Consider the following 26,900-nt stretch of genomic DNA (forward strand, 5'->3'; position numbering starts at 1 on the left):
CATTATGATATAGTTTGTCTAATTAAATTAGATTAGTTTGATAAATGACTCATATGAAGTATCGAATTTAATTTGTATGAAGGAAAATGCCATACTTTATAGACAGGTATCGTAGTGACGAGACAAACACACATAGCGAACAATTTTAAACTATCGATAATTGGTTTAAATAATTATCAAAGTCAACTAAAATTATTATTTTCTTATTCACTAATTTATAGGACAATTCTAGTATTGTTTATAATGAAGAGATGATGACAGAAATAATAGCGAAATCCAATTCAATTATTTACGGTTGTAGTAGTAATAAACATTTATTTACTCTCACTATGGGTTATGGTCATTATTAAATTGAGAAAAGTGTTTTTTTTTAATTGATAAGTTTTAACGAAAAATCTATCAATTCCAACTTTTGTAAGAATAAAAATCGAAAATCGATAAGATTCATGACTGATTTTACACAACCCATCCCTAATAAATTTGAAATAAATTATTTAGACACACTAAAGATCGAAGACGAATATATGTAAATAAAGATTTTTTTTTGTGACTGAGTTGTCACTGTTTGCCTTGAAGAGGCATTTACAGATTCACCGGGCTTGAGGTGGGCGAGCGCAGATGGCGCTTAGCCTAAACCTCTTATTAAAGAATTATTAACATACAAGTCTTTAATTTAAAGTAAGATTATTCACTTTAATTAAAGACATTAGATGTGAAAATGCTGTGATTTTTTTTAGTGAAAATTACAAAACAACAATTTAATATTGTTCAGTATTGATAGCTAATGTTATAAAATAGAATATGTTCTTTTCTAGTATTATTATGGATTTCATAAGTTTTTTTAAATGAATATTTAGGCTATCAATTGCAACAGAAATATCATCATCAACTCATATGTCTCCACCGAGGGGCTCTGAGCCAACCCTGAGTTAGGGTGACAGGAATATTATAAATGTTAATTTTGTCACTTTATTTGTGTAGTGATCATCCCACGCCTGGAGCGTACGCTGGCGTACATCATTTCGGAGCTGGACGAGCTGGAGCGTGAGGAGTTCTACCGGCTGAAGAAGATCCAGGATAAGAAGAAGATTATCAAGGATAAAGCGGAAGCTGTAAGTTGTTAAAAATGTTTTATACAGAGTGTTGCATAACTTTAAAACCCACAATAACAATAATTCTATACTGGACATCAACTTGTATGATGTAACAACATCAAGATGTTTGAATATTTCGATAATAAAATAAAATAATATTAAAATAATATAAATTAAATACATATTTTGTAGTAAAATGCTTTATTTCTAACTCTGTTGTTTGTTGTTGTTGTTGTTATTTTTCTATGTATGTCGTGTAAACCTATAATTAGGGCAAATTATCTGCATGTTACTTATTGTATTGTGTAAGAATGTATGTGTCATAATTTTGTACTGTTGGTTTATCTTAATAAATAAATAAAATAAAAATAAAAACTCTAAATGCAAACAATTAATTGAATAATTCACTTTCATGCAAATAAAATCTCATAGTTGTGAATTTATCGTTATTTTTTTTTTAAAATGGTTTATTATTAACAAACATAAATAAGAGGGGTTAGTGTGTTATTGAGAGACAATAGTAATTCTTATTTTTATATATTATAGTATATATCTTTACATTACAGTCTCTATATTGCTTTTACCTTACTAATAATGAGATAGTTATTACTGATTCATTATTAATTTGACTTTTAATGAGATATGTTTTTTTTCATATAGAATTATTTCCCATTAGGCCGATTGACTGGTTGGCCCAACGGTTTTATTTGTGGCTATTTTTAAGTTATGTGATGTTTGTAGGCGAAGCAAGCTATGCTGGGCGCGGGCAAGGATGTAGGCGACATCGCGAACTTGCTCGATGAAGGTGATGAAGATTTGCTCTTCTAGAAACCGGACATAGCTGTAAGCCGTAGAAGTCTGGAAAGCAGTCAAAGTTGGAACCAATGTTTATGCAAATGTTTGAACCAACTTTGCCACTTGTATTGTAAACATTACCAACCTTTGAAGCAATTTTTATGATATTACAGTGTTCTGTACATAATTTGTTGACATAGTTACTCATGTTAAAATATATCTTATTGCGTAGTGGTTACGGTTTAAAATGCGTTGACTTTCATTGGCTTTCCTTCTGCAAGCATTCCAACAATCCTTGTTAGTATTAAATAAGCCGAAATGTTATTTAAATATATTAAATATTCAACTAAAACTCGTTGACGCTTGTTTCAAGCCTTGGGTCAAAAGACCGCAGCTTATGTTCTGAGGAACGAATACCATAAGTACACCCTATATAGTATTTGTTTTTTTTGAATTGTTGTTTGTAGATCAAGATATTTTAAGTAAGCATCATGTAAATACAAGTTTGGGAAAGAAATATATTATTATTATTGAAGAAATTGTTTTATTTAATCCCTTCGTAGATTTAATTCAAACAAACATGTCAATCTATACTTCTTGCTATTATAATAAAGCGTAAACTCACACTTCTTTGTTGCCTAAGATGTCAGCAATTACATCATGTTTTTGAATAAATTTTTTTTTATTAAGAAGCCCTACACTTGCGTCATGCTTTAGGCTATATATTTTCACGCCATTTAAACTTAGGGGGTAAACATTTTGGATTAAAGCCCTAATGTGGAAAAGAGACCATAAGTTGCTGCCAACATCAAGAAAGATTGCTACGGTTTTTCATGTTATTTTGATATTTGCTATTGATAATTTGGCAAATGTAAACAATAAAATAAAATTTTCATAATATCATGCGGATGAAGCCGCACGGGAACAGCTAGTTAATAATACCGCTGCCTATGTACAATGAGACATTTGCAGAAAATGAATGTTACAGAATGCCTATCATTATTTAGGCAGAAAGTACAAACAGGGAAAGCGCATCTCTAATCCCTATTCAATCTCATTCCTGTCGAATCAATTGTTCCGCTTTTCAAATAGCCGCAGCCCAAGGTCATCGACCATTCCCCCTCCCTACGCATCTCGATACACTTAACAACGCTTATACCATACAGCGATATGCGTGAAGTTAAAAGCCGAGTCACATGTAAATAATAATACGTTTATCAGAAAATAGAAGGATGGTACTGTTACCATAATCTTAGTTCTGTAACTAAGATTAAGGGCCTCTCCCACCACTGGCTGATAGAGGCACAGATTGCGTAAAAATGACGTCACTGTCAGATAAGGGAACAAAATCCGATATTTCTATCACATTTACACATTGGATTGTAATCAGATAATTTACAATTTGGTGGGACAGGCCCTTAAGCACCAAAATAAATTACAAGATTAATACCACCGCAGTTGTTTCCTATTGATTTAGAAATATTTTTCAATAGTATGTCGTTTAATTTCGCTAGCAATACAAATCGCGCGTCATAAAACAAACCTTTATAACTTTAAACAAGCAATATTTCATTAACGATTGAAACTATTATTAAAGGTACATTGTTAAAGGTAACGACGGTAAAGGTTTGCGTTGAAACATAACTTCTCGGAACGTATAAATCCGTCAAGGGAACGTTTACTGGCGAGTTATAGTTCGTGCAATCAACAAGTACAAGTAATTATGTTAAGTGATTTATTATCAATGTAAATCAAACACGTCATTGTTGTATTAAAATATTGAATGACGTAAATGGTGTTAGGATCGCCCATGAAAGAAATAATAAAGAACGAATTTTTAGAGGAGGCCTATGGCAAGAGGCACACTAATATCTTAAAATTTTACTCTGAGCTCTGTAATCATACTAATCATACTTACTAATTTTAAATGCGAAAGTTTAGATGGATGGATGTTAGAGTTTGTAGCCTAAACAGCTGAACGGATTTGGGTTTAATTTGGCATAAATGTAGAGCATAGTTTGAAAGAACACATAGGATATTTAATTATTTTTTATTTCACGCGGACGAAAGCTAGTAATCTTCATATAAGGAAAACGTATTTAAGTTATATTTTCCGGTTACATCCACTAAACGGAAGTGTGCAGTGCGACGTGGGGCGAGGGCAAGGGGGAGGGGATCGAAAGGAAGGGGGATAATCAATACCCAAAGAACTATAAAACATTATATATTTATTACTTTATTATATAGTTAGTAAAAAATTACACGTACTTTTAACATATTCTTACATTAAAATTAAAATGTACGAGAATCACACACTAGGTTAACCACAAAAAAACTTATTCACACCATAATTTACACTTGGGTGGCTTAATATTAATTAAAAGAAAAATAAGTAAACAGATTTAGTTAAATTGCAGTTAATCAATCGACCAAATGGGCTAAAAATTCCCAATGGGGCGATGGAACGTTTGGCCAATCGACCAAACGAGAACCACCCTTAAAAAGACCCTTATAAAAATATAAATTCGCCGAAAAATGATAAAATGCAAAATAGCAATTGTAATAAGTTTGTTTTAATTGTTTATTGCGAATATGAAGTAGGTCTTTGGAGCAACACAATCTGAGTACTAACCAATAATCGAACCTATTTCGCTGTAAATGAATTCTCAGAACGATGTCGGCGCTGCGGGGGCAGCGGCGAACGGAGAGGAAGGGGTGGAACTGAAGGTCCGTATTTTCGGTATCCACTACAAATGATAGCAGCTTTTATTTCTATTGGGTTAAGAGTCATTATCGCTTACTGGCATTCTTCTTTAATTATTAAAATTCATGCTGAAATATATTATATCTCCTTTTCAGTTGTTTCTATCAGTTTGAATGTTGTTTTTTTAGGATATAAACGGAAATTAAATGTTAGATTTTTACTAAATATAAGAAATACTATGTATTGATCCACAATAATCTAGATACTTCGACATAACTATATTTACTTAAGTACTAAAAACTAAATATTAAGTAAGAAACCACCAAGGCTTCTATGCATTTAATGTGTGTATTGTGGGCATTGAACAGAATTCCCGACAGCTAAACAGCCGAATTCTGAAACGCTATTAAAAATAACAGACTTGAATATCAAGGCCACTGGATTCGAATAAAGAACCAATGTTTCCGTTTTGATATCTAGATTTATCAACATGTTTCTAAAATAATCTAAAACATGCAAATAAGAGACATAAATCTACGTTAAATCCGTCGATCTGTCGACAAAGATATCCGAGCATTCTCCTTTCATCGGCGGCTATATATTGCAGCTTCCTTTTTAATTATCCCAGCACTCTTTGTCCTCCGCTGAGCTGAGCCTCGCAACACGGCGAAGTGCTCGGAGATCATTTAGCAAATGTTTTGTTCAATGCACCAAATAACTTTCATACGCTGCGTCGGGTTAAAGCTACTTAAGATATTAAAAGAGAACGATTACAAGACTCGGGCCTTTTTGTAAATGTATGCAAGTTGGGTTTTTTGAAAACTGTGATTATTTTAGTGTTGAAAAATGTGTCAGTGTGTTTATAACTTTTATTTACAAAGTAGTTTAACTAGTGTTTATTAATTTTTTTGCGGTATAAAAGCGCTTTTTATTGTTAACATACTGGCACATAAACTTCCTAATTTTTTCGAAAAAAAAAATGATGAAAATATAATCATGTAGAAAAGACACCAATGTATAGTTTCGATATAAAAATAAATATTTGTATTTATTATACATGCAAGTTTAAAGTCACCTTTTGTATTTATTATTACTAAGCACCATATCAAATATTAAAGTGTCTATTCCCTAGTTACATTAAAAGAAAACAACAATAATACAAGTTTGAATAGCGTTTAACATTTTTTGAGGACGCGTTAAGTTCAACCCGCAAGGGATTGACCGAATAACAGATCGTGTATCCAACATATCGAGCGACTTGTGTCAACCAGTGTAAGGAGAGCTGTTCACATGTGGCCGCGGGAATGAATTATTGCAACTTCATTTACTAAGCTTGTCGTATTCCGTCGCGTGAATCTGGGATAAGCTATGCCCCTGTTTTGATCTATGTGCTGCGAGTTTATCACTCTTTAATTTCGTGTTCCATTTACCAGTGACGTATCAAGCTCCTTTCTAGGTTAAAAAGGAAGATCAGTTTCATCTGGTGAAAAACTTCGAAGCAAGCACTTTAAAAATTATCTCTTTTCCAAGATAAAAATTGCTATGAATTGTTTAAATAACACTTCATGATAATCTCGTTAGTGAGGTATACATTTTTAAACATTTTGATTACTAGCTTTCGCCAGCGACACCGTCTGCGTGGAAATAAAAAAACATAAGTAAGTAGCCTATATGTTCTTCCAGACTATCCACTACATCTATGCTAAATTTCATCGAGATTCATTCAGCCGTTTAAGCTACAAACTCTAACAAACATCCATCCATCTAAACTTTCGCATTTTTTGGCAAGAAGATTCATTAATTAAAAAAAAACAATGTCAATAATTTATATTTTTTTGTCATTTACAAATCAATTGAATGGTAAAGCAAAGTATGGAAATCAAGGATTAAATCCAAGCATTGTAAGCATTTAATTCAAGTTATTTAGTGAGTATCCTGTAAGCCCATCTACAGCTTTGTTTAAACAGTGATAGCCTTTGACGTTTACGAGGTACGTATTCCGCACTCCGCCCTCAGCCCTCGCGCCCACAACCCTCCTCGCCTCCCTGCGGCCTTCCTTTTCCCTTACAGCTAAATAAACTCAATGATTGTATACAAATTGAGGTTAATATTACTAGTAGTGTAAGACTACTCTTAATTCGTTAATCGATTTTATATTTAACCCTTAATCTAATTTAAAAAATCTACTGAAGTTTAGAGAAAAATACGTGATATTTTGATTTTTGTGTGTTGGTAACATAGTTGTAACTAGCTGTTCCCTCATCCGCAAGAAATTACGAAAATTTTATGTTGCACATGTCAAATTACAAATGTAAATGTCAAAATTACCGTTACCATAAAAACCTTGCTTCCTTGATGTTGGAAGCTCGTAGCTTATGGAAAGAATTTCTACATTAGGGTTTTTATCCAACTTATTTACCCCTAAGTTTTATAGTGTGAAAATATATAGCCTAAAGCGTGACGTAGGTGTAGGTCTTTTTATTAAAAAAAAGTGTTATTCAAAAATATGCTGCAATTGCTGAGATCTAACGCCACAAAGAAGTGTGTGTTTACGTTTAGTGCACGTTTATAGAAATAATATATATCTATAAATATATATTGTATATATATAGTGCATCGAATTAAGGGTTAACCAAAGGATGAAGGTTTCAGTTAAACCTTACAATGTTTGCCGTTTAAACGGCTGAACGGATCTTGATGAAATTTGGCATAGATGTAGAGCATAGTTTGAAAGATAACATACTCACATTTGTTTCTTTAATTCCATGCAGAGCCGAGGGCGAAAGCTAGTATTTTAATATAAATAAAAAATTAGATAATGTCCTAATACACAGATAACCTGGAAAATGAGCTTAAAATTGTAATGAATTTGTAAGAAGTATGAAATTTCTGTGAGGTCCTAAATATTACAACGTCTAGTGTTATGTAAAAACTTTTCGTCTGTAATCTCAAGGGTTCTTATTTAATATTAATCGGATGAGATCGGGCAACGGGAATTTTTAAGTTAAATTTACTTTAGCCATTTTGAAAAGTCTTGGTATGTTATAGGTATTTCTATAGTTAACTTGATTTTGAAAAACTAATACAAGTTGGTTCGCCACTATTGCAAATAGTTACGTCGAGATGAGGAACATTATCGAAGTCTTCGAGCACTGTACCGTGCTACGGGGAAATATGAAATGCTATTCAACGTCTACGATATACGTCTCTCATCGCCGGCTATTTGATCATTAAGCATGTTACTTAGTATGGGTTTGTCAAAGTAAATAGATTTAGTAATTACCTAAATGGTAGACTAAGGAAGAACTCAAGAGGTCGATTTGTAATCTCTTTTTATAAAATTAGGAGCGGGTGCACACCATTGACTAAACTATAATATAACCGTTGTGGGATTGTCGATTTTCAATTGTTTCGCAGCCCATTCTACAGTTTAGTTGCACAACTGAAAATCGAGTAGTCTGCGCACCTCCATATAAGCTTATAGGAATTTAATCGCGACTAAACAGTTGTGCGATAGTTCAGTCAAAGATGTGAGCTCGCTCTAACATTCAATCATAATCAATAAGTAAATTTACTTTTTTCTTAATACTTAATCGAACTTGTCTTGTAAATTGCATGTATTTATTGTAAAAGACAAAGTTAACGTTTAACAAAGTTTCACGAGTACACAAAGAAACTGATTCCACACCGCACATTATCCGTCTGTCCATCAGTTAGTCGACCAGTCGAGTGATAAGTCGCAGGGAGAGTTGAGGCTCCGCCCTGTACTGCGTGCCACTTATTTCAATGTGCCGTCGCCACTAGATTTATTAAGACTTGCGTGCGTCCGAACTTCAATTAGTATTAAGTGTTTTTACACTGGAGATTGAATTCCAGGTATGAAATACTGGAAATAATACATAACATATTTACAAAGAGAATTACCTTGTAACTTTGGTATACCTAGGCTAGATCAAGTTAACAATAAAACGATTGTACCTGAAAGAATCATTGTTATCACTTGCCCTTATCCCTACGGAGGGTCCATAGGTGCATTCATACTTTCTTGGGCCTTTCTCTCCCTTTGTAGCCATCTTCTTTTTACTTTCCATCGTAAGTTAATAAATAACTGAAAAAAATCTCCTTTTTAAGGAGAGTCAAGAGAGTCAAATTATACAGAATTATTTACCACTTGAGGCAACCTTACTAATATTATAAATGCGAATTTTGTATGGATGGATGTTTGTAAGAGTTTGTAGCCTAAACTTCTGAACGGATCTTGATGAAATATGGCATAGAAGTAGAGGATAGTTTGGAAGAACACATATGCTACTCGCTTTTGTTTTTTTTATTCCACGCGGACAGAGTCGCGGGCTAAAGCTTGTTATTAACATAATTTAGTACCAACATATTCAAAGATAAACGAAGCCACAAGTCCACTTGTTAGAAGCACCAAACGAGTATAGACTCGAGTTAGTCCAAATAAAATATGAAGCCGCTCGCTCGCGTATTGAATAATTCTAGAGTTCATCTTCTAATGGACTAGTTTTTGAAATTTACTGCAAGTCACGTTTTTAGGTTTTTTTTACTTAGACATATACGAAATTTAGATTTATTTAAACTAACCTCAATTAGTAGGTTACTTATGATTAAATAATCTTTTTAAAACACTGTTAAATTAAGTTTATTTTAGATGTTAAAAGCGCGTACACACCTTTGACTAGACAACTGTTTAGTTTCCCTTTGATTTCTATGACCTTTTATGGAGACGCGCACACTACTAGATATATAGTTGTGCAAATAAACAGTTGAATTCGCTGCAAAACAATCGAAAATCCCACAACTGTTGTTTGACAATTTAGTCAAATGTGTGCGTCCGCTCTAAACTGTTTGAAAGCTGGTTAAATTGATAATAGTTTTGAAGGAATAACTCCAATTTTGGCTTTTCAAATGTTGTAATTGAAATATATGTACAAAGTAAGAACAATATCCGTTTTGAATCTGTGACTATCAAGCTCTTAGCTTCTTTAATATTATGGCAGTCGGTGACCACCGTGGGGTTTTAGTCGGCGCAAATCCGACATAACCACCCTTGTCCCTGCAAGGGTAGTATGCGTTAGGCATTTCCCCACGTTAAAAAAAGCTTCTTTAATATTGTAATTAGATCACACTAATACTCCTATTATAAATGTGAAAGTTTAGATGGATGAATGGATGTTTGTTAGAGTTTGTAGCCTAAACGGCTGAACGGATTTCGATGAAATTTGGTATAGATGTAGAGGATAGTCTGAAAGAACACATAGGGTACTTACTTTTGTTTTATTTAATTCCACGCGGACGGAGTCGTGGGCGAAAGTTAGTGTTGAATAAATAACTCATGTACTAGTTATTACTTCAATAAAATTAAATTATAGCCTCGTTAACAAAAATAATAAAATGTCACATTATTCGGTGTTAGATAATTGAACTAGCTAACCTGGACACTATCCAATAACTAAAGGCATTTCACGGCAGAGGAATTCTCAGAATGTTGCGCGCAAACGAAAGCACTCAGACGCCATCTATAGGATTAGTATAATATTAACAAGAGCCAATTAAATGTACTTGTAACTACAGTTACGTATTGGCGATGTAATGCACATATAACTATACTAGTTATATGTCTATTACAGCTACTTCATTCTGAAATATCAAACTATTTCTATTACTATGTGGTAATATTTAAAACCAGGGAACAAGGAACCAAACAGTATGTAATAAATGTATTCCCCACAGCTTTCTACGGCTATTAATTATTTCGATCAGACCTCTCACTCGCACTAATGCGATCAAGCAATGCCTTTCTTTCATGTGTTAGTCAATAAGTGGTTTTTAACTAAATTACAACCCCTGAATGATAACAAAAGGATAATTGTAATCTTGTAATAGACATGTCCAATGCCATTTATGTTAAAAAAAAACATGTTTTTGCTTTAAAAGTAAAACCCAAAGGATTCGAACACACGACCTCGAAATAATAAGTAATACTATGCTGTTTTTATTCTTTACGTTTTTCTGTTTAAGAGGGTAAACGTGAGCCCCGTCGGGAATACGTTAGCGCGTAGCTGCTACGCGTAATCGATATCGTAGCTGCGTAGCCTGTGACTACGGGCTACGACTTGTAAAAAAAATGAAACAAGACTTTGTAATTTTTGAATCACTTAACTACTTGGTTTATAACCAAGCAAGATAGTTTATGAGAAAAAGAGAATACCTCTGGTATAATCAGACTAATTTGGACAATCAAATTATCTGTAGAAATCGTATAACTCGAAAACGGTATGCTCTTGTAAAAATACATATGGGTTTTTTATAGGCAATTTTATAACTTACAATTTTTCTACAGGTAACTTACCATTTCGGCGAAATACGCGCTATGCCAGCTTGGGTCACATAGCGGCAAGTCGTGAGACAACGGATTAGCAATGACCTGTCACTAGCAGCGGTTGTGGCTGCTATGCTTATTGGTGGAACAGAGTGGAGGGCAATAGTCTCCTTCTGCGAATCAACGATGTCTCAGAAAGAAGGTGCTGAGCGGTCGCGGGAAAGATCCGATCCCAATCGGCGACGACGCCATCGTGGGGCTGCGTCGCTTGCCGGTCCGCTCGATCATGGTGCTCCTCCTTAGGGGATTGTTTTGGGTTGCAAGTGAATAATATGGGGTCCTGGTCAACCCGAAAAAGGGAAGTAAAACCTCAAAACTTAAGGGGACATGGTCGTGTTCCGTACGGAAATCCCATTCCCCTCTTTATTGCGATTTTGGCGACCACTGTGGGGTTTTAGTCGGTGAGAGTGCGACATATTCCGACTCTATGTCCCAATGAGTCGGAATATGCGTAGGCATTTCCCCACGTAAAAAAAATACACTAGTAATCACTGAAGCATTCTTTGAGTGTTTTTAAATGGTTTTTATAGTGTAGATCTATTTAGTGAAACCTATACTAACGTATTAAAGACTCCTTTAGCGGTGTATTAACAACTCTGTGCGCTATTAATAGTAAATAGGATTGCATTTTATGCTAGCTTTAGTCCTATGTATGTATTAATGCGATTTTGGAACTTTTGAAGTATTTATTAATGTTAGGTAACAAAGCAAACGTCAGGCGCATGTCAGGGGCTTCGTGCCATCAATTAGCGATTTCAACCTGTCGCCTACACACGTACAAACACTTATCTTTATACGTATCTACTCGAATAAACAAAAACTCCATCACTTTTCATCGATTCTTCATACTTTTTAGAACTGTATTTTGCATTATTTGTGTGCAGAAATGTTATTTATGAAGCTTATAGCAATTATACCTACAAAATATATATATAATTTAAATTCAATACCACGCAATACAATAAGAGAAAAGTAAAATTTAAATGCTTACAGATTGTGTAAAGTTTAGTTAAAACTGTTAGGAAATACAAACCTCCTGATGAAGTGGCACAATGAGATTACGATTCAGTATGTCTCAAGGTAATACAACATTATTTTTACCGCAAATGTGTGTAGCGGTTTTAATTAAAATATCTTCTTAAATAGTAATAACAGATTAATCAGAATAAAATATAATTTACTAGCTTTTGCCCGCGACTCCGTCCGCGTGGTATTGGAAAAATCAAAAGTGTTAGTAAAAGTAAAAGTAGCCTATGTGTTCTTCCAGACTATTTTCTACATCTATGCCAAATTTTATCGAAATCCGTTCAGCTGTTTAGGCTACAAACTTAAACAAACATCCATCCATCCATCCATCCATCCATCCATCCATACATCCAAACTTTCACATTTATAACATTAGTAATTTATGTAAATAAATCGGAAATATAGTTTATTTTTTAATTTCAGGAGCAAATATCTTTAACATTTCGTATAAAAACCTTTTTGACTAGTAGATGGATTGCTGGCGATTGTTCACTGCACCTTTGCCCTTTTCTATAATTTTTCTATCTGAAATATAGTGATTGTAGCGTGGGTTACGAGTAACCTTTACAAATATCAACATGAGTAACTTGAATCATAGAAAATATTTTTTAAGTGAAATTTTCGATGTAGATTGTAAAGGTTAGTTATTTATAACTTATAGTAGCTTTCGACCGCGACTCCGTCCTCGTGGAATTAAAAAAAAACAAAAGCGAGTAGTCTATGTGTTCTTCCAAACTATCCTCTACATCTACACTAAATTTCATCGATATCGGTTCGGCCGTTTAGGCTACAAACTCTAACAAACAACTTTCACATTTATAATATTAGTAAGATGTATGATTAAACAAAGTTTTTGTTTTTAATATTAAGATTATTCTATAAATATTAAAATTACGAAGCTTAATCTTATAAAAAAATATACAAACGACTTGAGTGCTTCCTTCTTTTGGGAAGTTGGAAAAAAATGAAGCGTATCAAAATCAGGTTAAACTAAAATTAATTCTAACCTTTTGAATTACATCTTATTTATTTCTTATTTTAATTATAGTAACAAGGATAATGAATATCGACACTAAACATTGTTAGTTGTGAGGGTATAAATGTGAATTGGGGGCACACCGATTAGCGCCTCACCCTCCGCGACTTGCTAGGACCCTGCGGGGGCGAGTGAAGGGGTAGGGCTGACAGCGGTCTGTGTAGCGCGTCACTGCGGTACAGAAATAATGGCAAGCCCGTTCACAATGTTATTAAATAAGTGTTCTGCAAAGCTAGGACCATCTTAGTTGGATACGATACACAGCACCGATTATTGAGGCAGTTTTCTTTGTGTTGATTTCACTAAACTTAGAGATTTTTCTAGAAATAACACTCTACACATAAATATTCAACATCGAGTTGACTAATGTCCAGTTTCCTAGTTGCATTTAACCATTCGTTAGTGATTTTGGTACGATAACTTCTTGATGTTGTTGTTGATGATGTTTCCAGCTTATGTAACTTGATTTTACTCCGTTAAAACATAGGTTAACCTAACAATAAGGTAACTAGATAATGATAAGTAAATGGAAGCTTCAGAAACCTAGCACTAGTTAGTATCAGATAATTGACAGCACCTAGAGATGTTTTTGTACCTGGTCCCCCCCCCCCTACTTATAACAAAGTCATCGATGGAGATTACCACTGCTTTTGCTAATTTACATCGTAGTAAAAGTTTTAAGAAGATTCATGCAAATAAACTTTATAGGCAACATTTACAGAATTAATGAATTCCCAGTAAATTAGACGTCTTTGTATTAAAGGAATCCATTTAAGCAATGATATAAACATCTAGTCAAGTCCCTTTTCTGATGTTCTCGGCTGAAGCGTGGGCGGAATGTCCTACTTTATTGCGACTAACGCAAGGTAACTGCGCAAAATGAATGGGAAATCTTATTATTCGCTATCGATACCGAAGTCGACACTTAAAAACTATGAAACATTTACTTTTTCAAATATTTTTCATTAACTTATGACTAAAAGATAAAATTGTAATTATATTTAAACTCTTATTTATTTTAAAGCAATAAACACCTAATTGTAAAATATAATAAGTTGTAAGGCCTTAAAATAAATGATTATATAGTAAAGAATAGTAGATGCGCTTATATACTAAAAACACAAGTAACATAGTCTCCTATACATGTAGAGCCGTACCAAGGGTCTCCCCCTAGCCCGGTCGTGGATAACTAACGTAAATGCCTCGTCCTGGTTTGCGAAGGAGAACACCGCGAGGTTTAGTGGGTAGTCCGGCTGAAATGTAAGGCCAGGAGTCCCACGAGAAACTGTCCCTGCTGCAGCACGAACGGTGCAATGCGTAAATGCACGCGACAACAAAAATAAGCAACATTGTCCACTCTTATTACTCAACTAGCTTTCGCCCGCGACTCCGTACGCGTGGAATTGAAAACATAAAAAGTGAATAGTCTATGTGTTCCTCCTGACTATCCTCAACATCTATGCCAAATGTCATAGAAATCCGTTCAGCCGTTTAGGCTACAAATTCTAACGTCCATCCTTAAACGTAAACTGTCACATATATAATAGTAGAAAGATCGAATAGAAGAATCGAAAGGAACCTATAAACAGAAAGTATAGTGACTTAAAATATAAAATAAAAAATAAACACCCTGATTTATTTTCTGTTGTTTAGTTATTAGTTAAGTAGAGATTAGTTGAGTAACAAGCTACACTGAACGTAGTCCACGCTATAAATATTAACAGCTTGTAACTCACGTCGTTGTATGGATTACGCAGTGGCTGAAAATCTGTCTGAGAGATCCGTCGATTTGTCGCACGATTTATTTGAAAACGTCTCTCAAAATTACGTCTAGTAAATGATTTTGAACGCTTTTTATTCAAGTCCAAAGATTTCTTTTATAAAGATAATTGAAAAAACACTAAGTTAGAAACTCGTTGTTTCGTTCACATCATAATTAAAGTAAGCGTTTCAGACGCATACTTTAAAGATTATATGATCTATGGTATGTCTATTATATTAATAAACAAAGAGGACAGATTTGTATTTTTAGGTTTTAAAATCAGAACAGTAGGTCTGATTTTAAAAATTCTTTTACCTTTAGAAAAGTAATTTATCCGTGAGTAACATACGCTACATTTTATATTATTTTTTTATTTCTCGCGGGTTAGCTACAGCTAGTCATTATTAAAATGCAAAAAACCATTAATAACATTACAAAAAAATGTTGTCCTCTCTCATTCTCTTTGAGAAAATAAATATGCCAGTATGTTTAAATATTTGAACATTGGAAGCTTTCGATATCAACACGTTGACATGAGCGTTCAAATTTTTTATTTAAGCTGTAAAAAATCGGCAAAGATTAAATAGCAGGCATGGAATAGAGGAGATGATAAATATGTTCCACATAAATACTGAGTTATCGCGAAACACGCATAAAGCGTGTACACAAAAAACTTAGATCTTTCAACCCATCGCTCGACTGATCCTACAAAATATCGACATTGTCTAGTCTAGTCTACTGTTGGCACGACCTCGTTTCGAGCAGAGTTAATATACCTTCATTTCTTTTATTTCACTAATAGTATGGAATTTAACATTACGATAAAGTCTATAATTGTTCATATGGGTTTTAATTTTATGAAGAAGGATTTTACTGACATATCTATTAAGACAATAACCTTGTCGAAGAAAACACACAATTCTTTGTTGCCTAAGATGTCAGCAATTACAGCATATTTTTGAATAATTCTTTTTCAATAAAAAGCCCTACACTTACGTCACGCTTTAGGCTCTATATTTTCACCCCATTAAACTTAGGGGGTAAATATTTTGGATAAAAACCTTAATGCGGGAAAGAGACTATAAGTTGCTGCCAACATCAAGGAAGTAAAATTGCCATGCTTTGTCATCATGCCATGTCTGTGATTATGACATTTGCAGTTGAATTTGACAATTGTAAACAATAAAACAGTTTTCATAATTTCATGCGAATGAAGTCACGGGAACAGCTAGTGTAATACTAAAAGCATAAAACGTTTTCATTTACATAATAATTATTATTAATTGCAACCTGTTGAATGCATATTCATATTTTACAACCGTAAATGGGCGTTTGTTGAAATGTTTACAATAGTTAGTAGGAATCAATAATAATCAAATAATCAGAAATAACTCAAAAATTACTGAGCCGAATTTTAATTTTTTTATCGTTATAAAGGTCATATATCTGTGAGTAACAGGCTGTTTATTATTATTCAATTTCACGCGGGCAAAGTCGCGAGCAACATTTAGTGTTTAATAAATGCTTTCAAATTTCAGAGTAACTTTAATCTAAACTTTTAGTATCAAAGTTTTTAAAATTATCTACATTTTTGTCTACATCTATACTAATATTATAAAGAGGAAAGATTTGTATTTTTTGATTTTTGTACGTATTCGATTCATGTAACTATTGTGCTGATTAACATGAACCGTGAACATGGCGCATGCAACTGTGCCGAAATATCGGGAGCTAAAACAATTCAATCGTGGTAAGTAACCCTTGTCTTACGAACATTATAATTGTGCTGATTATTAAAAATTCTTTCATCATTAGAAAGGTAATTTATCTATGAGTAACTTAGGCGCTATTTTTAATTTCACACGTGCGAAATCGCGAGTAAAAGCTAGTGTGTTATAAAATTCGGTTTTTAAAAGCAACTAAAAGACGAAACATATTAAGATATGTTTCGTCTTTTTACTTTAGTGATGTTTTTGTCATTAAAATCATTATAATGAAGTAATTAAATGAATTACCTCATTGAATTTAACTGAAGGTTTTATCTAGTAGTTTAGGCAATAAAAACCCACACTTATATTAAATAATACAACGAAAATTGTCATACAACAGACAAAGACTGTAACATCATGCTTCAATAGACACTTGAGATGTTTTTAATTATTGAAAGTAAACAGATTCAGTTGCCGCACTTCATAAATATAAATTAGGGTCGTATTACACCCCCGCACCCCGCAACCCCGCCCCCTGCCAACGCCGCAGCGCGCCTCACATACAACCGAATATTTTACTATGCGCTTTGTTTGTACAATTTAAGATTAGACGTTTAACTACTTTGTAAGAATTAGAACAATTGGCGAAGTGAAAACGTACTTGAAAAATTATCTTGCAAATCGTGTCCTAAGTAAGCTTTTGTAAAACAAATTAGTGAAAGATGTGCATTATAAATTCAATTATAGGAATAATTATAAAAGAAATTTGAACACCCTAAGGGCGTAAACTAAACATTTTTACTGACAATCCCTTTTTAGTCTAGACCTCATTTTAATAAAATAGAAAACTAGGTTACAATGTCTAGATTTAATTTTGTTTCAAGTTAAAAAATCATTATTGTTTTGTCATCTAACTTATCGCCAAATGGTTAAATACCCTTCGAAACATTTCAAATTAAGTTTTATAGTCATAAAAGATTTGTGTAATTTGTACACAAAGTACACAAATAGAACATGTACACAGCGTGTAATCCGTACACCATACGTGAACTCTATCGGGAAGCCTTAGTATTGGGACTCGAAGCGTGGCATAAATCGCGAAGCCATATCGCTTTACGGACCACCCTGAAAGCTTGTTACCTTTCATATCCAAGTACTAGCGTTATTTTCACATTGAACTTTTAAATTTGAATATTTTATTCCATGTAATCTGTTTACATCGGGTTCGTAAGACTGCAATGGGTGTGTGCGGGGAGCGCGGTGCGTGGCGGGCGGGGGAACATAATCGATACCTCATAAAAGGGCGGGATATTACGTATTTGGCGCCAAAATTGTTTCTGACAGTATCACAATAAATGGATTACTTACTAATAATTGTTATATTAACTGTTCCCTTGCGGTTACATCTCTATGGAATTATAAAAACTTTATTTTATTGTTTACAATTGTCAAATTCTCAACTGCAAATGTCAAAATCACCGTTACCGTATTATCTTTGCTTTCTTAATGTTGGCAGCTTGTACTTTATTGTCTCTTACCCACATGCAGGTTTTTTTCAATTTATTTATACCTAAGTTTAATAGATTGAAAATGTATAGCCTAAAGCGTGTCGAAAGTCTACGGGTTTTTATTAAAGAAAAAATAATTTAAAAATATGATGTGATTGCTGACATCTTACGTCACAAAGTAGTGTGTGTTTACGCTTTAATAGTATAGATTAATTAATATTGCATAACTATGTTAGTTTGAATTAATTAACTTGTATTTGGAAATTGCAAAAAAAACACCGAACTAAAAAAATGATTTTTAGGTTAGTTATTGGTTTCTGTCATAAATGGGTAATATTTATGCATTTGTTTATTTTTAAATTATTCGATTATTGAAATAAGGGAAGTTTTAAATATAACTTTAGTTAACTAACAAGTTAAAGAGAGATAACTAACTAGTTAATTGTAAATTGTTAGAAAGGTTTTTTCTCCAAAACAATGCAGTAAATGAGCTGTCAGTAATCTGCAACGCCCTAGTTTTAACAGATTTTATAAAGTGGCATAATGTAGGCTTTACTCTAACTTCATAAAATACGCTAATTAGTTTTTATAAAGTCACGAATTTCTTTTGTTTTTATAACTCTTACTGACATGTCAATAGACGAACAGTTTTTAAGACGAATAGTCGAACTATTCAAATGTAACAGTGTTAACTGATCACTTTAAATTTTCAGTTAAAACTGTCAGTGCTAGATATTCGTCACCGAGAATCAGACTTTTTTAATTGACTTCTAGTTATTTTGTACGTGATATTTGCAAATACCATAAAACAAATAGTGAAGGGCATTAGGGAAGTTTGCAGAACACCGCAGTGGCTCCCTTGCGCCGGTGTAGGGGACAGGAAGGGGAGAGAGCTTCAATTTACATTTATAGCCCCGTAAGAAAGTAATGAGTTAGATAATTAAACATGTCACGTGGCTTTTAAATTGGTATGTGAATATTTAAAAATGAAATAAGCTTACGAAATTATATGGAGATGTATTACAATTTTAAACAATTTAAATATCCGTATGTACAAATAGCGTGTACTATATTATTTCTTACTGGTTAATATTATAAATGAAAGTTTAGATGGATGTTTGTTAGATTTTTTAGACTAAACTGTTGAACGGATTTCGATGAAATTTAGCACCAATGTAGAGGATAGACGGGTAGAACACATAGGCTACTTAGTTTTTTTTAATTCCACGCGAACGGAGTCGTGGGCGAAAGCTAGTTAATTCAAAAATTATCAAAGGTCATTTTAATTGAGATATTTAAACATTGTATGGAGAACACTGACCTTTTCTCCAACTAAACTTTTTACACAAAATAAAAATACTTTTTAATTTCTATGCCGAAAACAAGAATTTAATAAGCGTATTATTACTCCAAAGACCACTACTGGATATTGGACCTTCCCAAGGGAGTGTAACAAAGAATTTTCTATCCCACCCTCATCCAGTCAACTAACACAATCTTGATTAGATCACCGATCTATCTTGCGTACGTTTTCCATATGTATTCGTGAGTTTTTTTTTAACATAAATAAACCAGCGCTTGACCACGATTCCACCTAACCTAAGTGAAGACGCGGCCGAAGGATAGAGCTCGCTAGCTCTTGAATGCTATACAATCTGCGAGCAAGGATGCTTTGCGATTTCCAGAAATTATACCGTAACTAGTTAGTCTATGTGTTCTTCCAGACTATTCTCTACATCTATGCCAAATTTCATCGAAATCCGTTCAGCCGTTTAGGCTACAGAATCTAACAAACATCCATTCATCCATCTAAACTTTGGTATTTATAATATTAGTATGATAATTGTACATTTATCCTATATATGCTTCAAAATCGATTATTAACTAGTTAGATTGTAAGTAATAAAACTTTAGGTATTGACTTAAGAAGATTGAGAATGGTTTTACTATACAAAAATTATTAAAACCCATAAGTTAATTTTAACTGACTTCTGTCTGCACTATGCTTTGTAATACGAGTATTAGTTCAATGTTTTTGTTAGTACATAACTTTTGGAAACTGCTGTTAGTGCGCAAACTTACTAAAGGCCAATGTCACTCAAGTGGCCAAATACAACACATGCTGGCTCCACTCGTCCAAATTAAATAGACCTCTGTCACCCCTATAAAGTTCATAATTCCGACGCAATGAAGTTCAAAGTTTGTATACTCGAGGGTTAAGATACTTTGGTGTAGTATGGGGGAGCAGAAAGGAATCAATGAACTTGTATTGGCGACAAAAGGACGTTTCACCCTGATACGTGGGGTAATTAACTTATTTCAACCTTTTTACTTGACAACGTGTCTGCGAGACGCTTACTTGATAAAGCCATTTGTGATGAGGCAAACATTTATGTTAGCTTTAATAATAAATAATAATGGACACTTCAAACATTACTATTACTATTTTTTCGAACCTTATACGAGTATTACCCTTGTACCATAAATGGATATTGCCTCACCCCGATACCGCCTACATATGTATATATGGCTCTTGGACTAAGGTGACTGAGAGTGTCTTCAAGTTCGCCTCTGCAATCTATAACTTTAGTATCAGTGTGTTTTTTATCAGAAATTCGTGATATTTAAATGCAATGCGGCAATACGGGCTGTGTTGGGGCCCGGACGCGGGGCACAATCAATACATACGGACCCTTCAACACGTGCCATGAACTCTAGTGACAGGATAAAGTTTTTGTCATCCCCTATTGCTTTGGCTTTTATTTGTAATATCCCACTAACTTAAAGAAAAGTTACAACCTATGTTTCTAAAATAAGTGTTCGGCATATTCTAATTTCCTTTTTTTTGACGAAAATTTTACAGGCAGACAAGAAAATTAGAATTTTGTCTGCCTCTCTGCAAGGTCGTGTTTATTCTGCGTAGTCTATGAATCAGTTGGGCAGATTGTGACGAGATTTGATCTGAAGGTAGCTGTTGTACAGGGGAATATTAGAAATCTTAGTAATTGTTTACAACAGAGTATTTTTTAATTACGCGTAGAGGAAGCCACGGGTAACCGTTAGTTACGTAATAATCTTTAACAAGTCATATTAATGTTGTATAAAAAGTGTAATTGTATTTGATAACGTAATCGAATTCGTAATAAGAGTTTCGTGTAATAAAAGCAATTACCGTAACTTTAGCTGGATTAAAATGAATTCGGGAATTAAAAAGTTATTCTTTTTTGGTAACAAATGTTAACACAATGTTATAACACTTTATTGCAAAATAATTAGACATATTTTCTAGATTACGTAAGTATTACTACTTTAAAAAATACCAAAATGAACTAGTTTTAATTTTGTGCTATTACAAAAAAATTGGACCCAACAAGTTTTAGCTTTCGAAAAAAAAAAGGAATCTTCAAAATCACGCAGGAAAAATTCTGCATAACAACACAGGCGAATTGATAACCTATTCTCTGAAGTCTGTTAAAAAGAGAATTAATATTTGATTAAAAGTAAGGTACAAGCAAGGACGGATCCAGCTTTGGCGCCAGGGGTGGTCACATAATCATAGTCAAGTCAAGAGCTTGACAAAACATATTTAGTTATTTTCAACCAGCTCAGATCAAACATCTCGGGGGGTCATGACCCCCATGACACCCCTCCTCCCTGGATCCGCCCTTGGGTATAAGATTTAAAGATGGTTACATCTACGGTACAAGATGTTATGCAACATGTTACACGGCGAACATTCATGTAGTTAGTAAAAGTGTTACAGTAACCAGCGAGCAACAAACTGTGCGAATGTACACTTCGTAACGTTGGTCATCACCTTATGACGTAAAATAATCTTCACAGTTTCTGAAGATATTAACAGCGCGTAAACTAACATTAGTCGAATATTAGAGGCAAGATTTTATATTTGGCTTTTTTTATTTATTGAAATAATATCTATTGGAACAATTTAAAAAATTATTTTACCATTAAAAAGCTACATTATCAGTGAGTGTTTTTACTATTTTTTTAATTCAACAGACGGATTCGCGAGCAACAGCTAGTACTTAATAGAATAAAATACATCATCTAAACAGTATTTGAAATTTTTAGTATCTTTTTCTTGTTAGTGAAATTCCTGCAGGGAATGAATATGAACGTTAATAAATTCTCCCAGCGGCCTGTCGCCTCCCGTTTGTTTCCAACTCGACTTGTCTACCAACATGTTGTACAACAGATCCTGATGAAATATATCGCACTACGGTAACTTATTACTTGAATGTCTAATCTGTGAAGGAATTCGGTCTATTTAGTGAAATGAAAAGGCGGTCGGTTTAATAATCTATTTAATTGTGTACTAAATAATACAAGTGAATTTTTAATTCCAAATATTGCATATATAGACTAGCTTTCGCCCGCGACTCCGTTCGCGCGGAAAAACAACAAATGCAAGTAGCCTATGCGTTCTTCCACACAATCCTCTACATCTATGTCAAATTTTATCAAAATCCGTTCAGCCGTTTAGGCTACAATCTCTAACATCCATCATCTAAACTTTCTCATAACATTAGTATGATGGACATACTTAAAACGCCATCTATTTTTAATCATTCGAACTACCGCAGGTCAATATTCAAAAATTTAAATAATTTATTATTATTGATTTACGTAATAGATCAAAATAATTAATTGGTGTTGTTAAATTAAAAAAAAAATCGTAACTTCTATTGACAACCGATAGATGTCGTTAGAAGTATTTGGAATTAAAAAAAACTCAATTCCAAATTTGATTGTGTTTTGTTTGTGTTTGTTTCTTATATTGATACCAAAATTGATTATTTTCCACTAATATTTTTCTCCCCCAATATATATCTAATCTTATCTGTATTTTTTGGTGTATATACAAAATTACGTAATCAATTTAATTAATTTCTATTACAAACGAGATTGGTAATGCCATCACTGCATAGCCCCATGGTACAACTGTTATAACGCATCCCAAACGGGTAACACGACTGTAGCCATACCATGTCGACTTGCATGCCAATCATTGCTATACTTATATTATACAGAGGAGAGATTTGTATTTTTGGATTTTTTATGTATTGAAATAATTTAAAATTACTGGACCGATTTTAAAATTTCTTGCATTACTAAAAAGCTGTGTTATCGTTAAGTAACATAGGCTATGTTTTAATATATTTTTATTTCACACGAAAAACTCGCAGGCAACAGCTAATATGTAACACTTTGAATAGGTTTACATTGTTCAATTTGGAAAATAAAAGGTTTTAATTATTAAATATAATCTTGCACCCTGTAATTATAACCTAAAAGTATTAATTATTTCTTACCAGGATTACTTTCTTTACAGCTGACGTAATATCCAATTTGATAACAAAACATTTGTTTACTTTGTATTATTTATAAAATGCAATAATTTGTCTTCCCTTTGAGGGATTATTCCCAACCGTCACCCCGCTCTGTCCCCACGTGAGGACAGATAAGAATAAAATGTTTCATCCGTCCCACCTTTGCGATGAGGGGACGGTTGGAACTTATTTTATTTCACAACGGTTCTATCTGTCACCTTATTGGTGAGAATGGGGCTAAAAGGTGTGATGGATGAAACTTTTTATTCTCACGTGGGGACAGAGCGGGGTGACGGTTGGGAATAATCCCCTTTGAAGGAATTTTACACTATAGATGTATTTCTATACCGTTGTGGCCCGCGGTTAGTAATGTTTGCAGCTGGTTTAAGCCAGTCTATTGTGAACTCCGAAACAATTTAAGATCAAACAAATCGACGTCGATAAATACTTGAATTAAGACAAAAAGGGATTGATATTTACTTAATTACCTGTCAAGTCGAAACTTTATTTTGTTGGTCGCCAATAGGAGTTCATTGATTCCTTTCTGCGCCCCTTGCGTCTGTACACCGACCAGATTATGTAGACACATGACTGAATGACAACAGACTTAACGACTTCGTGTTAGCGATAATGCTTGGGCTTTGAGAGATCTAGATATTATGGTTTCGTTAGACCAACATGTGTTGGAGCATTTGCCCGTATTTGTGGCAATGCCCTTCGTTTACACTTCATCAGTTTTATACTTTATTTGTATGACTGTAAAGTTTAAAATTGTATAGTAAGAGTGATTCTTTTAAAATATGTTTTTTTAATGCACACGGTATCTTCCTGTGGAAGGGATAGCACTCAGAGACGCGACTAGTTGTTTGTTATAGGTAACGATTACATTTTTAGATATTAGTTCATCTAAATGTTACCAAATATACTGGGAGTAGTTACCGTTTACAAACACAATGCGATATGCTTTTTAAAATATTTTAAAAATAATACTGTAAACATATTTAGGAATTAAAATTTTAAATACAAAATATTCACCTCAATATCCTTTTGCTGCGAATAAAAGTCGAAAATGATTGTTTTTCTTTCTATACTCGTTTATTTAGGACATAGGTTGGTTGTAAATAAATTAATCTAGATTTTTTATGTCACTAATGATATCCTTGCAGAATAAAAAAAACTAAATGGTTAGTAAATGCTTCTACTTTTAGATTCTACATCTGTGTCAATTTATAACGAGAACCGTTTGAGATATACATAGTAACAAATATCCATACATCCAAACTTTCGCCTTTAGATTAGTGTGATATTGTGAAATATGAGTATACGGGTAACAAAATTCAAGAAGTTGATTTAATTTTTTTTAATTTCTTCTTGTAAATACAAATTCAATTGGAATTCGTAAAAAATCTTTATTTTAGAGTTTTCGAGTACTCGTGAACGTTACGAGAGCGATCGGCTTTAAAAACGCCCTCTACCGAGTACAGTCGGCGACAAAAACTGAACGATAAATATTTTATTTAATTTGTAAAGTTTAAATATGGCAATATCACTAAACTGGCCCAATCCGCTGTGGGAGAGCCATAAACAAGAAATAGAACATATAACAATATCAATAATCTATACAAGATTCCTTAGACCACAATTAAAATAATAATCTTGGCTACACTTAAGTGTGAAAGTCAAGAAGAAAAAGCAATAATAATAAAAATAATCTACATCTATACTAAGTTTTAAAATGGAAAGATTGGTATTTTTTATGAATCATGATAACTCAAATACTATTGGGCCGAATTCAATTCTTTCACAATTAAAAACCTACGTTATCACTCAGTAAGATAGTACATTTAGTAAGTACAGTAACATTTAGTTATAAATAATTGTTATAGGTTAACTGCAAAGAATTCAAATACACAAGTATAATTTAAATCTACGGTGAAATTGTTTCCTTATCTTTCTTAATGTGTATTGTATTTAATCATACTTATGATGGATGGATGGATGTTTGTTAGAGTTTGTAGATAAAACGGCTGAACGGATTTCGATGGAATTTGGTACAGATGTAGAGGATAGTCTGGAAGAATACATAGGCTATTTCCTTTTTTTTACGGACGGAGTCGCGGGCGACAGCTCGTAGAAAAATATTACGAATTTGTCGTATACTTTCTACTATCGATATTAAAAATGTATCAAGAATCATTCCATCATAGAACGCAAGAAGCTTTTAAATATATTAAAGTATGTTAAAAGTTCTTAATATTGAAAGCACGTATTGCCAACTTTCGTAAGATTTAAAATAGACAATAAAGTTTTATCTTATACTAGCTGTTGCCTGCGACTTCGTCCACGCAATATAAAGATAAAAAGTAACCTATGATATTCGTAGATTACCCGGGACAAACGCGGCTTGCGGACAGACAGACAGTTTCGTTATCAACGCAAATACATCTTCCCGAAATCTGGAATTTTTCTATTGATTTTACAAACAGACAGACAGGTATTATAAATATAGGTAGATTAGCTGTTCCAGTGCGATAACACCTCCGTTTTGGAACACGGTTTCGAATAGGTTACTATATTAAATCCTTGTCTGTCAAGAAAGCAACATTTAGTATATAAACCGGTCGCTCCAGTTATTTTGTGCATGAATTAGCCAAGACCAACGTAAAATGAGACCCCGCCAATATCTTCACTTTTACAAAAAGAAACAAAAACTACGACGTAAATTGGACTACCGCGGCACATTATATACTGGTTTACTAGTGAGATTTAGGGAAATTAACTCCAAGGGCCACTTTAATGTAATCCTTTCGCGGTTTACAATTTTTCGCGCGTTTAAATATTCAACTACGATGCTTGGTAATGTGATGTATTTATAATTTTAAATAGTAGAATGAGATCATGAACGATTAGTCCTTTTTCACTGACCGAAGAAAAACAATTTAACAGAATATTATTTTTTATTAATGACTAGCTGTTGCTCGCGACTCAGCCTGCGTAAAAAATGACATAGCTTATGTTACTCACTGATAATATAGCTTTTTAATAGTGAATTTTTGAAATCGGCTTAGTTGTTTTTAAGTTATTTCAATTATACAATTTACTCGTAAAATCGTCATAAATTGAGCAAGAATTTATAATTATTTTTCTTAATTACTATTACGAACATAGTTTTGTAAGTAAACGGCGATAATTCGATTCGTATGTTCTTTCGTCACGCACTCTATGGTGTATCGATTGTGGTGCGGGGTGGGGCGGGGGCGGGGGAAAGCGGCCCCTCCCCCGCTGCCCTGCCGCCGCACTGCATCCACTCACCGCGGATCTCAGCTAAGGGCGCGTACAGACTGGAATTCTTAAAAGATGAAATAAAGGGTCAGTTCAAACACATAAATAACCTGTCAAATTGTATGGTTGTAGTTAATATTGTAAAATTGCGGCCAATGAGAACCCTATGCAGTTTTGTCATTCTTATTTCTATCTCTCTCTCTCTCTCTCCCTCTCTCTTATCCTTATTA

At 33.5% G+C, this 26,900-nt stretch overlaps 1 protein-coding gene across 1 annotated transcript in view; it reads left to right on the plus strand.

Moving 5' to 3' along the window:
• Positions 1-2,137, plus strand: part of LOC106108757 (V-type proton ATPase subunit D) — a 4,025-nt gene extending 1,888 nt beyond the window's left edge. Inside the window, exons 5-6 of the mRNA XM_013290017.1 lie at positions 982-1,112; positions 1,836-2,137. Coding sequence (XP_013145471.1) covers positions 982-1,112; positions 1,836-1,922 — 218 coding nt within the window. The 3' untranslated portion in view covers positions 1,923-2,137. The remainder of the gene's footprint in view (positions 1-981; positions 1,113-1,835) is intronic.
• The last annotated feature ends 24,763 nt before the right edge of the window (positions 2,138-26,900 follow it).

This window comes from Papilio polytes, unplaced genomic scaffold (assembly GCF_000836215.1).
Source record: "Papilio polytes unplaced genomic scaffold, Ppol_1.0 DF821400.1, whole genome shotgun sequence".
NCBI classification, from domain to species: domain Eukaryota; kingdom Metazoa; phylum Arthropoda; class Insecta; order Lepidoptera; family Papilionidae; genus Papilio; species Papilio polytes.